This window comes from Hyperolius riggenbachi, chromosome 2, assembly GCF_040937935.1.
Source record: "Hyperolius riggenbachi isolate aHypRig1 chromosome 2, aHypRig1.pri, whole genome shotgun sequence".
In the NCBI taxonomy this organism is placed as follows: Eukaryota; Metazoa; Chordata; class Amphibia; order Anura; family Hyperoliidae; genus Hyperolius; species Hyperolius riggenbachi.
The window spans coordinates 121650892-121668311 of NC_090647.1; the positions used below are offsets into that span (position 1 = coordinate 121650892).

The window sequence follows — 17420 nt, forward strand, 5'->3', positions numbered from 1 at the left end:
CTCTGGAAGAAACATACTTTATATCTGTATGCATTTACATATATTTTAAATTTTAAGATTTTCGCGACAGTAGTCCTTTAATTAAATAAAGCATTATCCAACACATACTAGGTAACAGTATTGCTGCAACATAACAAGTGAGTGCTGATTGCTTAGCTCTAGGATACCCCAGGCTCACCTTGCTCATCCGTTTCAGATAGTCGGGGTATGCGTACTGCTGCTGCAGGAGCAGTTGTTGCGGGAGTGACTTGGGATTTTGAGGGAGAGGCTCAGAACGAGTCCGGCTTAAGGCTCTGTGCTGGGCAGGTGTCGGTAAATGGTCAGTGCTGATAAGAGGATGAGTGAACTGTAATGGCATAGGACCCAGGCCTTGAACTGAAAGAAAGAGGTTATTCTTTACATTAAATGAAAGGTGATTTTTACATATTCCACAAGGTGGCAGTACAGACACAGCTGCAATCCATGTCAAGCCTACATTTTTTTTTTCAAATGTAATGTTTTATTGGTTCTTGCTAGAAGACAATTACAACACATGCCTTATATTATACCAGTAGAATATCCTTAACATCAAACATTCAGTAAAAAAGAACAAAGTAGAACATTGCATATAGTATTCGCAATATAATGTTGTTGCCAAAGAGCTAAACTTTTACACATAGCCAACGCACAGAGCTAGGTAACTTCTTGTTCACCAGTGTTTGTAAACAATACTACAGCATGTACGCTTTTACAAAGGACCATGTTTGTGGGGATTAGCTATGGTCAATGAGATGCAAATCCTTCCGAGTTGATACAGAATTTTACAGATCTTGCATGCAAATTTATGCTGCGTGAAAATAAACCAATCAAATTCTGACGAAGTGGAATCTGATTGATTTATTTTCATTCAGCATAAATTTGCATGCAAGATCTGTAAAATCCTGTATCAACTTGGAACAACTGGAATCTCATTGACCATCCCTAGTGGGGATCAACTCAGAGTAACCTTTTAGGGCCCATTCACACTTGCAAAACGCTAGCGCTTTTGCTAGCGTTTTGCTCTGGCGTTTTTTTGTGTTGAACTCGAAAAAAAAAATCGCCATTCACACTTGGCGATTTTTTTTAGCGATCACGTTTAGCGCTTCTATAGCACTGAAACGCGAATGCCGGAAAATCACCTGAAAATGGTGCAGGCTACACGTTTGCGTTTGGCGATTTGCGTTATAGGAAGTGTTTCTGATACTTAAACAAATATAATTAACATAAAAGTGGGTATTCTGAATGAACTACTGCATTCTACTCTATATTGTTATGATTCCTCTGTAAGTACTTAAAGGCTACCCGAGGTGACATGTGACATGATGAGATAGACAGGTGTATGTACAGTGCAAAGCGCACTAATAATTATGCTGTGTTCCTTTCTTTCTTTCTCCGTCTGAAAGTTAAACATCAGGTATGTAAGTAGCAGTTCCTGTCTGGGTCAGGACTGGATCAGACTACAGTGTGACCTCACTTATAAGAAATTACAACTAGAAAACACTTTCCTAACATACAATGGCTTCTGAGAGGAGGAAAGAGATAAAAAAGGGTTAATAGTTCATAGATTTTAGCTCTGGCATACTTCAATGAATGGGTCATTGAGCAAAAGCAATAAACTAGTAAAAACTTAAAAAGTAGATTTAAATATAAATTAAAACTGTGGAATATCTTAAAAAGTAAATTTTAGGAGGAGGAGGATAGATACAATTGTTTATTTCATTAGTTTATTTTCACCTCGGGTGTCCTTTAATGAAGTAATTGTGGAAAATTTAAAACAAAAAAATCGAATCCAGAACTACTTTTATTAAACAATGTCTGGAGATCTCCAGAGAGTTCACATTATAAATCGCAAGTGGATCGCTGAGCGTTTTTGTGCATGATGATTTTTTCAAGCGATTTCCAGCGTTTTCTGAGCATTGGGCGATTTTCTGTAAGCGCTTTTGTAAGCAATTGAGATTTTCACTTCCTGTCGTCAGTCAGGAAGCGAACTCTTTGACCCAGAAAATAATAATACAATGTATTTATTCTTAAAAGCGATCAGGAAATCACTATACAAAGAGCTTTTTCATGCGCTTAGCGATTTCACTATACCTTCCATTGAGCCAAAGCGCTCAGAAAATGGTACAGGCATCGCTTTTAGAAACGGATCGTAATCGAAGCACTTATATGTGAACACTATCATAGGGAATCATTGCCCGAGCGCTTTTAGGGTGATTTCTAGAATCGCCAGTGCTTAAAAAAAATACACAAACGCTCATAGTGTGAACAAGCCCTTAGTGAATCAGACCCTGTTCTTTTACCTCTTGTTGCATTTGTTTTCCACAATCATCACTCACATAATAAGCACGGAAGTCTCACACCAAATCCTGTTTCGCTGTGAACTCCAGCTATCGGAAATGAACTAATGAGTTACAAAGTAAAAGCATCCAGTTTAATTAGTGTTTGGGCAATAGCAAACCACTTTTGCGCAGAAGACCCCTAATTAAACTTGTTGGTCTGTTATTATGCATAATGAGCACATGGAAGAAAACAACCAGATGACGTCTGCAAGTTAAACTGTGAGGCTAAACAAAACAATAAAGCAAGCACAGATTAGTCATCCTCTATTTTTGTAAGTTATGCTGAAAAGCAAATGCCTGTGTTTTTATAGTAAATGAGGGGAAGGCTGACACTGTCCTGTACATTTCAGGAGTCAGTAACAACAGGCCAGGCAGCTGTTCATACTTACATTGACAAATAAAAAGGTTACCAGAAATAGGAGTATTTTTGTTTCCATTAGCTACTTGTTTTCTTATTTCCGCCTGAATCAGTTGTAGGCCTAATATTCTACACTCACCTAAAGGATTATTAGGAACACCTGTTCAATTTCTCATTAATGCAATTATCTAATCAACCAATCACATGGCAGTTGCTTCAATGCATTTAGGGGTGTGGTCCTAGTCAAGACAATATCCTGATCTCCAAACTGAATGTCAGGATGGGAAAGAAAGGTGATTTAAGCAATTTTGAGCGTGGCATGGTTGTTGGTGCCAGATGATCTGGTCTAAGTATTTCACAATCTGGGATTTTCATGCACAACCATTTCTAGGGTTTACAAAGAATGGTGTGAAAAGGGAAAAACATCCAGTGTATGGCAGTCCTGTAGGCAAAAATGCCTTGTTGATGCTAGAGGTCAGAGGAGAATGGGCCGACTGATTCAAGCTGATAGAAGAGCAACGTTGACTGAAATAACCACTCATTACAACCGAGGTATGCAGCAAAGCATTTGTGAAGCCACAATACACACAACCTTGAGGCGGATGGGCTACAACAGCAGATGACCCCACGGGTACCACTCATCTCCACTACAAATAAGAAAAGAGGCTACAATTTGCACAAGCTCACCAAAATTGGACAGCTGAAGACTGGAAAAATGTTGCCTGGTCTGATGAGTCTCGATAGAGTCAGAATTTGGTGTAAAAAGAATGAGAACCTGGATCCATCATGCCTTGTTGTTGTTGGTGGTGGTGTAATGGTGGTGGAGTAATGGCGTGGGGGATGTTTTCTTGGCACACTTTAGGCCCCTTAGTGCCAATTGGGCATTGTTTAAATGCCATGGGCTACCTGAGCATTGTTTCTGATCATGTCCATCCCTTCATGACCCCCATGTACTCATCCTCTGATGGCTACTTCCAGCAGGATAATGCACCATGTCACAAAGCTTGAATCATTTCAAATTGGTTTCTTGAACAGGACAATGAGTTCACTGTACTACAATGGCCCCCACAGTCACCAGATCTCAACCCAATAGAGCATCTTTGGGATGTGATGGAACAGGAGTTTTGTGCCCTGGATGTGCATCCCAAAAATCTCCATCAACTGCAAGATGCTATCCTATCAATATGGGCCAACATTTCTAAAGAATGCTTTCAGCACCTTGTTGAATCAATGCCACGTAGATTTAAGGCAGTTCTGAAGGTGAAAGGGGGTCAAACATATTAGTATGGTGTTCCTAATAATCCTTTAGGTGAGTGCATGTATCTAATATTCAGGTATGCCATTATCACTTTTCATACAGCTGCTGGGAGGTTAGGTTCCTGGAGAAGTCCAACTATGCAGTTATCACCTTATTATGCATCTGCTAGGAGGTTAGGCTCCTGGAGTTGTCTAAAGCTGAATACTCACCTGATGACGCAGGAATATGGATCCTAGCAATGTCCCCCGATCCTGATCCATCTCCCTGCCAGCGGGTATAAGTGACGGCACACGACGGTCACGAACAGGAAGTCAAGCGATCGTGGTACTTTGCGTGGAGTCGTTAGGGATCTTAAAGATCTGATGCACTGTGACGGTCGTTATCGTCGCACGTTGCCAAACATTTGCGTAATCGTGCACCTGTACCCACGCCACAAGATTGCATAAACAATCACTCAAAAAATTTGCAAATGAGGGTGAAAAGGTGCCCAGGATAGGTAAACTTCATAAAAAGCACAATAAAATAGAAAAAAAATGTGGGTGACTCACCTCTCCAATTACACGAACGAGACAAATAAAAGTTTTTTATTTGCACAGGCAATGCTTTTTGTGGGTACAAGCCCACTTCTTCAGGGCAATAAAAGTGCCACTTCTCAAAAGCCAGAAGACACAGAGTGCACAAAGACACCTGAGGAAGTGGACTTGTACCCATGAAACGTGTTTCCTGTGCAAATACAATCTACTTTTAGTAATCTTGTTCATGCTATTGGAGCGGTAAGCCACCTACATTTTTTTTTCTATTCTATCGTGCTTTTTATGAAGCTTTATCTATCCTGGGCATCTCTTCACACTTGATGCGCATACTGTAGATGCCTTTTGTCACGTTTTTTTCTTCCTCTGCAAGATTCTTAGTCCTCCAACCCCTACTACTTTCTGTCAAGCAAAATAAAAAGTAAAGCGCAAGCCTTGATATTGTACCAGCTGCTTCCAAAATTCTGGTTTTCCATACAATGTTCAAGAGATTTGCAATCAAAATCCCTACTGTGAATCTCAAAGAAAACTCTGCAAAGTCTCCCTCACACTTCACCACTCTGCGCGTACCTACAGTACAGAGAGGAATGTGGCCTTTACAGCTATTCTATACTGTATAACCAAGTCTGGTATGAAGAGAATATTGGTTCATGAGATATATTTGTTTCACACCTAGCCTGGGGAAAACAGCATGTCTTTGTAGCGGATAGAATAAAGAAGTGTGATAATGCTTCATGTACATAAGAATTAGGAAGAAGAAATGGTCTTGATTTACACTATATAGAGCTATTTTTAGTCCAGCCCCGAGGCTTCTTCTAGCTACAAGCCAAACAAAAGAAGGTCAGACGAGTCACTAACGTCAGAGGCCCCTATCTGACGTGAGAACATGATCTTTACACAGAAGAAGTCCAGGTTCTCACAACACACTGCACTGAGCCATGGTGGAAGCTGGGGCAAGGGGTAGGGGCAGGGCTATAGCTGGGAAGCTTTAAAGCAATGCATCACTATCATTACAAAAAAAAAGGATCTTCAATTACAAATTTGCAAGCTATGGGCTTTCAAAGCTCAAATTGTGCCTATTTTCAAGCATGGCAGTAGGTACACACAACAGAATGGGCAGATACCTCCCTTTACTAGTGTAACTGCACCGTGCACAAGGGTGTAACTATAGGGGAGAAGCCCATGCGACAAGATGGGCGCCCAGAGCTGTAAGGGGGTCCCAACTATTGCCTCCATCCTTCAGATCAGTTGTTTTTGTGGCTACTCTCGTTATGGCTTTATGTTATTAAAGAGACTCTGTAATAAAATGTTGAGCCTTATTTCTTCTATCCTATATGTTCCTATAGCTGTTCTAATGTGCTCTGCCATACTGCAGCCTTTCCTATTTGCACAGTGGCTGTATTATCTCTGTTAAATGATCTAATCTTCTCTCCTCTGTCGGACTGAGGCAGTCAGGCTGGAATGTGCTGTGCTGCTTGTGATTGGATAGAAGCTATACACACCCTCTCCAGGCCCTCTGCACACGCTGTATGACTCACACACTGAGCTACTCAGCGTATCACTTGCTATGTCTTTTGTTTGTAAACACTGCATAAGCATGGCAATTACAAGCCAGGATTACAGCAGGGAGAGGCAGAAACAGCACAGAGGGGCCCAGGAGAACATAATGAATGGAATGGTATGCTTTTTATTGAAAGAATTGTACAGTACAGAAATAGGTGAATATTATTCTTATTACTATTGACATGTTTCACAGTGCTTTACGGAGTCACGCATATCCTCGCACGCACTCCTGCAGGTATAGAACGCTATTGCAGGCGTAAACACGTATCTTTGTATGCGCTGCACCTGCAACGCGTACAAAGATACGTGTTGTTGCCCACAATAGCGTCCTGTACCTGCGGGAATGCACGCAAGGATACGCGTGGCAGCCCGACTCAGAGTCAACAAAAACGAAACTAGCTGGCGGAGTGGGGACCAGAGGTTCCGTGAGTGACTTCAAGGTCACAGGATGGCTGCAGGGGGCTAGTAGAAGCACCAGGTAAATAAAACTCATTTTTTACATGGGTTTAGCTTCCCTTTAATGTCACTATCTGTCCCAGAAAAATGTACCTCCGTGCTGAAACTAACCCAACGCTTCCTTTACCAGGCTACAGAAAAGTCTGTATAGGAAATATCTGCCAAATACAATACATCCGCTTCATATTTAGTATTAGCAGCCACATGCCCAACAGTGGTTGATTATTTGGTCATGTGATTTGTGAAACTGGCCAACAATGACTTTCTACTTTCAGAAACAAAGGTCTCACCCCCACTTACCTCTTAAAAGGAACCCAATGTGAATGACTTATGAAAGCTGCTATATTTGTTTATTTTTAAACAATGCATATTGCCTGGCTGACCTGCTCATTTGTTGGCCATTAGCATCTGAAACCCAAACCTGAAAAAACATGCAGCTTGTCAGATTTTTGTCAGAAACATCTAATCTGCATGCTTGTTCAGGGTCTATGACTAAAAGTATTAGATGCCAATGATCAGCAAGACAGCCAGGCAATGTGCATTGCTTATTGGGAAATAAATATGTCAGCCTCCAAATATGTTTCTTACCTCAAGTTCTTTTATTTTTCCAGTGGTTGCTCAGCTGATTATGTGATTTTCCTTAAAGCTCCAGCTGGCAGCAAGTTGTCACATTTGAGTCTCCTGTCAGGTTTGCTTAAACAACAAATCCAACTATTGTATAGTGGCACAGGCTTGTTTTGACGAAGCAGGGCTTTTCAGCGCCATCCTCAAGCCATGCAGCGCCAAAGCCTGATGTGGCTAAAGCAGCAATGCTAAAGTCTGCACCCCTCACGTGGTGTAATTTGGGGATCTGGTGATTGCCGGACCCCATATTACATCCTCGAATCAGAGGTGGAATAGTATTTAACACCCCCTCCACACATCCTGTCATTCAACTCACCCTGCACCGGAAAGCCCTGGCGCCAGGTCTCCATGTATGCCGTTGTGGCAGCTTGATAAAATTCAAGCAAACATTCACCGCCTTCCAAAAATCAACACCCACATATTATCTCTAAGGACTTCTTGGCAAATGTACCATCAACCATACAATGACATCCAACAACATCTTAACCTACCTGTAACCATTGGTGCATGTGGCGGCTCTAGAATGATGAGAGGTTGGAGTCGGGCTGCCAGGGAATTCGTACTCTCGTGGCCTTCCATGCCAGACATGTACATAGTGGGATGTGTCAAAAGAGGGACCCGATGAATTAGACCTGACATAGGCCTACGTTCCATCTCACCCTGATGAAAAGACATTGGATGAGAAGATATTATACAACACAACACTAACCAATATTACAGCATTAGTGCTACAGCTTCACTGTATCGGGGTTTTGTGTTTTATTCAAACTATTCACAAGAAATGTGTAGGTCTTGTGCAAAAACAAAGTGTTGGATTAACTGGCATTTGATTAATGCCCATCTCCAGACTCAAATGTAAACATCTAATAACTTAGTAATCAGCACCAATGTTACTTTTTATACCCTACATATCTAACTATTTTTGGCAATGGGTCGGGAGACTAGTAACATGCCTTCACTCACCAGGTGAGGGATGGGGAAGATGCTCAATTTAATAATGGTTTGGCTTCACTGACAGTATGGTGTGAAACTAATAATCCATTTACAGTGAACTATGAGATTTGGGTGAAAAAACACTTGCACCCAAATCAAACTGGCAACACAAATCCTTCAGTCTATGTACTAAGGCAGAGGTTTAAGGGTGGTCGTGTGTGGTAAAGTGGCTAGGCTAGAATCACCAAAACATTTAACTCCGTGCTTCTACAGGGCCTCCCGAGGACTCTGTGTGTGATTACCGTATTTTAGGATGCGGCCAGACGTTTTTCTCTCAGATATTTACTCAGTTCAGGTCTACTGCAGATGGAACCTGCCACCTTCATTCCAAATCTGCATTTAAAAATTGTTGTTTTCACCCCCAATAAATATTTTAATAACTGAACGTCTTTCCTGAAGTTTCCTTCCATAGGAAAAAATGTAAAGATCTGCCTCAAAGGAGCATTGTGGGAGAGTGATGTCACCCATAATGTGTAAACGATGAATGCTGGGTCAGGGAGCACCGACGTGTGCATGGCATAACTCGCCACACGGAAGCGGTTTTGATATTAAAAAAAAATAAATCTATGTGGCTGTCATGGAGAAGTCACAAATATAAGCGATTTTGGTGTTTGACCACTTTACCAGAGGTTACTTTGAGAACAAAAAGGTTTTCTTTAGATATGTCTTACAGACATATTATTTTATAGACTGATTAATACTTTACAAGTCCACTTTATATTCTACATTACCAGACATTTATGAAATCCTATCTTTTAAATTATTTCTACTTATAAACAGAATTTGTGCTGGTTTGCTTTATACCTGTGGTCTGTACATTTGTACATCTCAGTGTTGGTCTTACCTCAGAGGCAGCTCCAGGAAGTGAGGAGAGGCTTCCATTCTCAGCAGCTAGGCTGTCGTTTGGTGAACTGCAGCCAGATACTGGAGTGCTGCTACTGCTGGGTGATGAATCTGAAAACACACACATACCAAGAACTCATCAGCTGTGCTGCATTACAGGATCTGCCTTGTGTATAATTTATAAGTAAATTAGACAAGACAAAGAACATTTAAATTGCACTTTTCTCCTGGCGGACTCAAAGTGCCGGAGCTGCAGTCACTAGGGTGCGCTTTATAGGCATTAGCAGTGTTAGGGAGTCTTGCCCAAGTCTCCTCACAGGATAGGTGAGGGCTTACAGTAGCGGGAAGAGCCAAGATTCGATCCCCTGGTCTCTTGTGTCAGTACTAGAGATGGCCCGAACCACCAATTTTACGTTCGCGAACTTCTGCAAAAGGTTCGGTTGGCGCAAACTTTCGCAAACCGCAATATACTTCAATGGGGATGCGAACTTTGAAAACTAGAAACATTTATGCTGGCCACAAAAGTGATGGAAAAGATGTTTCAAGGGGTCTAACAACTGGAGGGGGACATGGATGAGTGGGATAGACGCCAAAAGTCCCAGTAAAAAAATCTTGATTTAACGCAAAGCAGCGTTTTAAGGGCAGAAATCACTTTGAATGTTGAATTGCAGGCCTAAACTGCTTTAAAACATCTTGCATGTGTATACATCTATCATGAAGTGTAATCCCTCCTCCCTTTCTCCTCAAGAGGAGAATCTGGTCTTCCAGAGATTTGTAGGATGTCAAAAGCACGCTCACATACATTGGCCAGGAATCGAACCCAGGTCAACTGCTTGGAGGGCAGCTATGGTCACCACTATACCACCAACACTACAGGCTGAAAACAACCTAGCTTTTCATCCTTCCCAGGCCAGCTAGGCTGCCATGCAACCATCCCTGCTAACCTAAAGCTTATGTGTGTCTTACAACACATTGGCTTAAGACTTTACCAAATCCAATGCTCCAATATGGGGAAGCTTCTCTGTTTGCTTTTTTTTTTTTTTTTTTTTTTTAAGTGTGGTGTCACAGTTCACTCATCTCTTCAACTACAACAAAGGCCCAGGAGTAGTCTTAGCTACTGTAATAACTATGTTAAGGCAGGGCCCTTATTACACTTTCCCTTACAGGGCTATGAAAAAACGTTTTGCCCATGCGATAAAGCAAAGTGCAAAAATGAAATCATACTTAGCAGAGGATGGTTTCGATCAATCAACCTCTGGGTTATGGGTCCAGCACACTTCCGCTGCACCACTCTGCTTACATTTGTATACAATCTTCAAGTTTAAGAAGGGTACATTAGATGAAATAGTTACACTGCAATCTATGTTACAGCAAAGCCCTAATGACACTTTCTCTTAAGAGGCTATGGCCGCCAATTGGCCCATGTGGTAAAGCAAGGTGTAAAAAATAAAGGTGCACCAACCCTGTGTCTCTGGAGGTCGTCTTCTAACTGCAGGGGGAGCACTTTCCTTCCGTGTGAGTGGGTTCTTCCTCCTGTCTGACTTCTTGGGTCTGCAAGGCCACTTCAGGTTTGGCTCAGAGGCTGCAGGGAAATCAAGTGTACAGTGCTAAATGTTACGTACAAGTCCAGCAGGTGCCAGCTTGGGTAATTACATGGTGCCAGAACTCAAGGTTTAAGAAAAAGTGAATAATTGCCTGACGTGGCACGGATGTAATACTCATGTACTCTTGAGCTTTACGCATCGGTTGCCTTCTATGGTTTCGTGCCCCCATGGGGCTCAAAATATGACACAATGACAGAACAATGGAAACCATTGCTACTCAGCTGCAGAAAAGCATTCAGCATCAGCTAAACGTGACACCCGCAGAAGCCTGTGTGGCCCTAAATGCTCAAGTGCAGACGCTTGTGAAAAGGATAGAAAAACATCTCACTCATGCATATTTCCAAAATGCAACTGTTCATAATTTGTACGTTTTGTCGGAGCAGTGGAAGGTTTGGCTGCTACCTGTAGCCCTACCTTAAAGATATAACCTTTCATTATGTGGTGTAACCTGTAACAGGGTATGAGAGAAATCTCTGGAGACAACTAAAGACTCGGGCTCAGCTATTTCCACCTGAGCGGAGAGCTGCTACTACGGCCCAACAATCGGCTAACAAGGAGATCCTTGGGGGAGTCCCAGTGCTGGATCCTCTCTACTAAGGAGGAAGGGGGAGGCCTCTTAAGGATGCAGAGGCTTCTACCTCCCGATGTAAGTACCCCCCAGGGGCTCTTTTTTGTTATAGATATCTCCATGCAATGAAAAGCTTTGTCAATGCCAATGATCACACACACCAGACAAGTGGAAGTGTACCTGTTCTTCTGAGAGGAAAATGCTCAGATGGATTACAGCTGCTGGTAGCATCCTGAGGAATGAAATTGGTGGGGAGAGGCTGTGGGGGAGGATGAGGTTCTGGATCAATCAGCTCAGGCGGTCTAAAAACAAAATCACATTATTACAGATCACATTTGAGGTGGAGCAAATGCAAAGAGCGAGCAAATGCGAACAGCTGCAAACCTGCATAAGCCCAGTCCTCTATACCCTGGAGTAAGAGTACACAGTACCTTGTACCCCAGGGGAGGGGGCTGAACAATTTTGAGGTACCTCTGCCAAATACATATTTAGGTCACGGGGGTACTTAAAGGGAACCTGAAGACTGCTTACAAAAAAAAAAGTTTTACTTACCTGGGGCTTCTGCCAGCCCCCTTCTGCCGTCCTGTGCCCGCGCTGTCTCTGTACAATCCTCCGGTCCCCTGCCGCGGCTCACTTTCTCTTTCGCTGGTCGCTTCCCACTGCGCCTGCTTGGTCCTGGCTACACGCGTCTTCGTTCGCACTCCTGTTCCCAGGAGCGTCCTGCACAGGCGCAATAGGGATTTTCTTGTACTACGCCAGTGCAGGACACTCCCGGCTACAGGAGAGCGAACGAGGACGTGCGTAGCCAGGGCCGCACAGGTGTAGTGACCGTCGACGTGTAAGGCAGTGGTGCATAAACGGAGCCAAGGCAGTAGACTGGAGGATCTTTGTGTACCGGTATGGGACAGGACGGCTGCAGGTGGCTGGGAGAAGCCCCAGCTAAGTTAATTTTATTGTCAGTTTTTGATAGTTGGCATCAGTTTTGTAAGTGCTTCTAGGACTGTACTCACACATAAATCCGGTCCAGTCCTATCAGTTTTGTATTAGTTTTCTATAGGTGTTCACACATAAAAGGTGTACATTTCCAGTCTTGTCAGGTAAAACTGATAGAAAACTGATGTGTGTGAACAAAGCCTTAGGGCTCTTTCACACCAAAAGTTGCAGAACGTGATTTTGTCTATGTTGGCCTCAATCGAAACACAGGAAAAATGCAGCAAGGCCAGCGATTGCCTTTTGGAAAAATCGAAACGCATTCAGTGTGAAAGTGCACTCACTATTACCATTTAAAAGGAGTTGACTTTGCGAGCGGGAAAACAGCAGTGTGCCGAAAATTGGATTGAAAATCACTTAGTGTGAAAGCCAAAGGAAGAGATCTGCACTGTAAAAAAAGATAGAATCCGATTGGCTGTTATGGACCACACCTTCTGCTTTCTTTACCTCCATATCTATAAAAGACACAGCTGCTACAGTATAAGAACACTTTGTAGAATTATAGGGTACTGGGAAAAAAAACACAAAGACAACGGGAGCCCAAATTGTGCAGTATATCACAGGTAGATGGATAAGTAACGAATTTGAAAAGGGAATACTCACAAAGGTGGGTTGCACACGGGGCAACCGACCACTTCAAGCAGGTGGAGTGTGAGTCTTATACCTGACTCCACTCAGGTAACCCAGTGATCCTGGAGGCGGTCGCTTTCTTGGTAAAGAACCTCATGCACTTTAAAACTATGATGTGGTGTGGAATCCACCTCAAGTATGGTGCATGGGACTCCCCTCACTGGAACGTGTGTGTGTGTGTGTGTGTGGGGGGGGGGGGGGGTGTAGGACACAAAAGGGAGTAAAGAGGCGCCCAATGAAGTATAAAAAAGTTAAAAACACTAAAAACGAAGGAGTTGAGGTGGCTTACCTCATAGATGACAACTCACTTTGAGCAGAAATATTTGTTAATAAGCACAGGCAACGCGTTTCGTGGGATCTAGCCCACTTCCTCAGGCCAAACAAAGTGCCACTGCAGTCTAATAGCCACATTCGGGGCGCCTCGAATGCGGCTATCAGACTGCAGTGGCACTTTGTTTAATAAATATTTCTGCTCAAAGTGAGTTGTCGTCTGAGGTAAGCCACCTCAACTTTTTAGTTTTTAGTGTTTTTAACTTCTTTATACTTCATTGGGCGCCTCTTTACTCCCTCCTACTTTGGAGAATTGTTACCTCCATCCTGATTGTTTTGGATGACCGTTTAGGAATAAGCGCTACATGGTCATGCTACTCTATGGAGCAGTGTATTTTGTTCTATGACGAGAGGGAGGATAGCAATCTGTGCGCTGCTGCAGGAATAGCAATGGGAGTTCACACAAGTAGCAAAACATCAAGAGTGCGTGATCTGCCCTGATAAATCCCTGTGAGGGCTTGTTCACACTGCAGGCGTTTTCAGTTTTTTTTTCGGCAACCCCCCGCCCCCCCCCCCCCCCCCCCCCCGACCACATGGCCAATTAATGTCTATGAGAATGTTCATATCAGCGCCGGTCGTGCGCGGTGCGGCTAGGAAAGTGGTGTGTGTTCCATTTTCGGGGTGATTCCACCTCAATGGAAGGTATAGGAAAATTGTCGAACAAAAACGAACAATAAGGCGATTGCACTTGCACTTAAGAATAAATACATTGGGCTTGATGCACTATGCGGTGCTAACCTACTTAGCACGTCTAAAGTCTTTAGGCGCGCTAACCAGGGTGCTAAGTAGGTTAGCACCGGTTTTCTGAATCACATCGCGCGCTAAGCACTGTGCACAAAGTTTTACGCGCGCACTAAGTCCTATGCGCGCGCTAAGTCCCATATGCTTTAATGGGCACTTCGCGCGGAGTGCCCTGTAGTGCGCGCGTAAAGTTTTGCGTGCGAACAGCTCATTTAGACGTGCTAAGGGGGTTTTCACAGGCGTGCTAACAGTTAGCACCGCTTTGTGAATCAAGCCCATTGTATTAATTATTTTCCGGGTCAAAGGGTTCACTTCCTGACTTGCGTCAGAGAGTGAATTACAAAACTGCTTGGAAAAAATGCGTAGAAAACCACTAAGCACAAAGACGAATTGCCCACCCAAGCATCGGGAATCGGGAAAAAAAAAACTCCTAAAAAACAGCCCAACGCGGAAGGACACGCGAATAGAACGCAGTGTGAACAAGGCCTCAGATGGTCAGCAATGTCAGAAGACATGTGAACATACTTGAGATGTGTGGAGAAAACGATCATGAACAAGTGTTTATGTAATTAAAATCTCTGGATAAAAATAATCATGGCGTGGTTTTACCTGTAAGGCTGGTGATTGGCGGCATTATTGCGATCTAGTGCTACTTGTTGCTTGTTGCGGATCTTCTCCAACAGTCTCTGTTTCACTTCTGGGCTGACCATGGCATCTAGGACCACAAATTATAACTTTAATAATGTGCAATAGCTAATCTTAGCTACAGACAGCGCAAAAGCTAATCTCAGCTACAGACAGCGCAACAGCTAATCTCAGCTACAGACAGCGCAAAAGCTAATCTCAGCTACAGACAGCGCAAAAGCTAATCTCAGCTACAGACAGCGTAACAGCTATTGCCAGCTACAGACAACACAATATCTAGCTAATCCAGGCTACCTACAGTTTAGAAACAAATCCCAGGTACAGACCGCGCAATAGCCAATCCCAGCTACAGACAGTGCAATAGCCAATCCCAGCTACAGACAGTGCAATAACCAATCCCAGCGACAGACAGCGCAATAGCTAATCTCAGCAACAGACAGCACAATAGCTAATCCCAGCTACAGACAGCGCAATAGCTAATCCCAGCTACAGACAGCGCAATAGCCAATCCCAGCTACAGACAGCGCAATAGCCAATCCCAGCTACAGACAGCGCAATAGCCAATCCCAGCTACAGACAGCGCAATAGCTCATCTCTGCTACAGACAGCGCAATAGCCAATCCCAACTACAGACAGCACAATAGCTAATCTCAGATATAAACAGTGCAATAGCTAATCCCAGCGACAGACAACACAATAGCTAATTTTAGCTACAGACAGCGCAATAGCCAATCCCAGCTACAGACAGCGCAATAGCTCATCTCTGCTACAGACAGCGCAATAGCCAATCCCAGCTACAGACAGCACAATAGCTAATCTCAGATATAAACAGTGCAATAGCTAATCCCAGCGACAGACAACACAATAGCTAATTTTAGCTACAGACAGCACAATAGCTAATCCCAGCTACAGACAGCGCAATAGCTAATCCCAGCTACAGACAGCGCAATAGCCAATCCCAGCTACAGACAGCGCAATAGCCAATCCCAGCTACAGACAGCGCAATAGCCAATCCCAGCTACAGACAGCGCAATAGCTCATCTCTGCTACAGACAGCGCAATAGCCAATCCCAGCTACAGACAGCACAATAGCTAATCTCAGATATAAACAGTGCAATAGCCAATCCCAGCTACAGACAACACAATAGCTAATCTTAGCTACAGACAGCGCAATAGCTAATCCCAGCTACAGACAGCGCAATAGCTAATCTCTGCTACAGACAGCGCAATAGCCAATCCCAGCTACAGACAGCACAATAGCTAATCTCAGATATAAACAGTGCAATAGCTAATCCCAGCTACAGACAACACAATAGCTAATCTTAGCTACAGACAGTGCAATAGCTTCTCCCAGCTACAGACAGTTAGTAGGTCTAGGAATGACCCTAAGTAAATGGTAATATTATTGAGACAACGGTAATGCGTTTCACGGACTCTTGCCCACTTCCTTCAGGTTTTTTTTTTTTATTTAGCCAATGCTTGAGGCAAGTTTATAATGAAAGTGGAATGTCCTTTTTAATATTCATACCCTCAAATAACAGCTTTTTCCTAAAATAACATTACCATAATAAATATAAAGTACATAGTAAGTGGCTTCTGTATTGCAATGACCTTATGGATGCCTATTTTTTTTAGAGCTCTACTCATTTTCTTATTGCTTTACACTTTTTAAATACATCTAAAGGTAATACAAACAGTAAGTAAACACTTTGCAGAAAACAGAATGAAATAACCCTTTTCAAACAGCAGATGGCAAACTTGCACTGCAGATGTTAGAGCTCAGTCAAAAAGCCAGATCATTCAACATCTGCGATATGGAGCAAAATTCAATACAATCACTGTTGGTTCAATTTGTAACTTGCTGTGAAAAAAGAGGTCGTGTTTTTTCTTTTCTCAAGGCATTTGTTTTAACAGGAATCTAGAGAAAACATTTTTAAGGGAGGGTCCACACGGGCATCTGCTTGACGTTAACCGACGGCCATTGCGCTTGTCATCAAAGTGCTGCCCAGTCAAGTGAATGGGCAGCGCCTATACCGTTATTTACCATCATTTGCGCAAACACTGCATTCTGATCTTGATTTTTCCCATCATTTCAGCTGACCCAGGGAGCAATATGCTGCTTTCAGGGTTGCTTACCGCCACATCTCTGTGCCCCTCCCCCCCCCTCCCCCCGCGGGTGTGAAAAACACTGGAAGCCCCCAAAAGTCGCAGGAAGATGTCAAATGCATTTGACCAACAAGTCGGTAAAAGCCCATGTGAGCCGGTCCCTACACAAGCATTTGAGTGAATCGTCCCTACACAAGCATTTTTAGACATTCACTCTGTAAAAAGTCACTTTAGTAGTCATTGCGACAAGTCAGTGGCTGATTTAATTACAGTCCAGTTTTATTTGCTAGTGATCTAACCAGATAACATGGATTCATTAAATAAAGAATGTTTGGATGTTATGTATTCCAGTTTTTTTTTACATGCAGTGACGTTAGCAAAAAGTATCTAGAGATCTTATCTATGAAATTTCTACTCAGGCACAGATACATTACGGTACCTTTTAATTTGGCGATTCAGAATAACATGTTTCTAGTAACAAATATCTTGCAGTGTAAAATTCCAAAGTGACAAGGCCTAACCTTGTAAAAGGGAGAAAAGCTCAACAGGTTGTAATTTTCTGAGCACCCAATCAGATATCAGCTTTCAGTAGCGTATATAAGACAAAACACTGTCACCTGATTGGTGCTACTACATGCTGCCCTACTAAATAATGCTGCATTTCCCCAGCCCGTGCCCCCCCTCCCCCCCTCCAGATCAAGTAGTAGGTTGTTGTTTTTTCAGGTTTGCCAATGTCAAAATTCTGCAGATACAGAATCTTAGTTTACACAATTTTTAATGTCACTAGTGCCTTTATTGCTATTGTGCATATGAACTTTACAGTG

General features: G+C 43.0%; 1 protein-coding gene across 7 annotated transcripts in view; it reads right to left on the minus strand.

The window, feature by feature from the left end:
* Nucleotides 1-17420, minus strand: part of HDAC7 (histone deacetylase 7) — a 462051-nt gene that overhangs the window by 57065 nt on the left and 387566 nt on the right. For all 7 annotated transcript variants that reach the window (XM_068267312.1, XM_068267314.1, XM_068267311.1 and 4 more), the window contains 6 exons: nucleotides 14455-14560; nucleotides 11335-11456; nucleotides 10445-10564; nucleotides 8984-9093; nucleotides 7638-7806; nucleotides 179-375 (listed from right to left, as the gene is read on the minus strand). In XM_068267312.1, the coding sequence (XP_068123413.1) occupies nucleotides 179-375; nucleotides 7638-7806; nucleotides 8984-9093; nucleotides 10445-10564; nucleotides 11335-11456; nucleotides 14455-14560 (824 nt within the window). The remainder of the gene's footprint in view (nucleotides 1-178; nucleotides 376-7637; nucleotides 7807-8983; nucleotides 9094-10444; nucleotides 10565-11334; nucleotides 11457-14454; nucleotides 14561-17420) is intronic.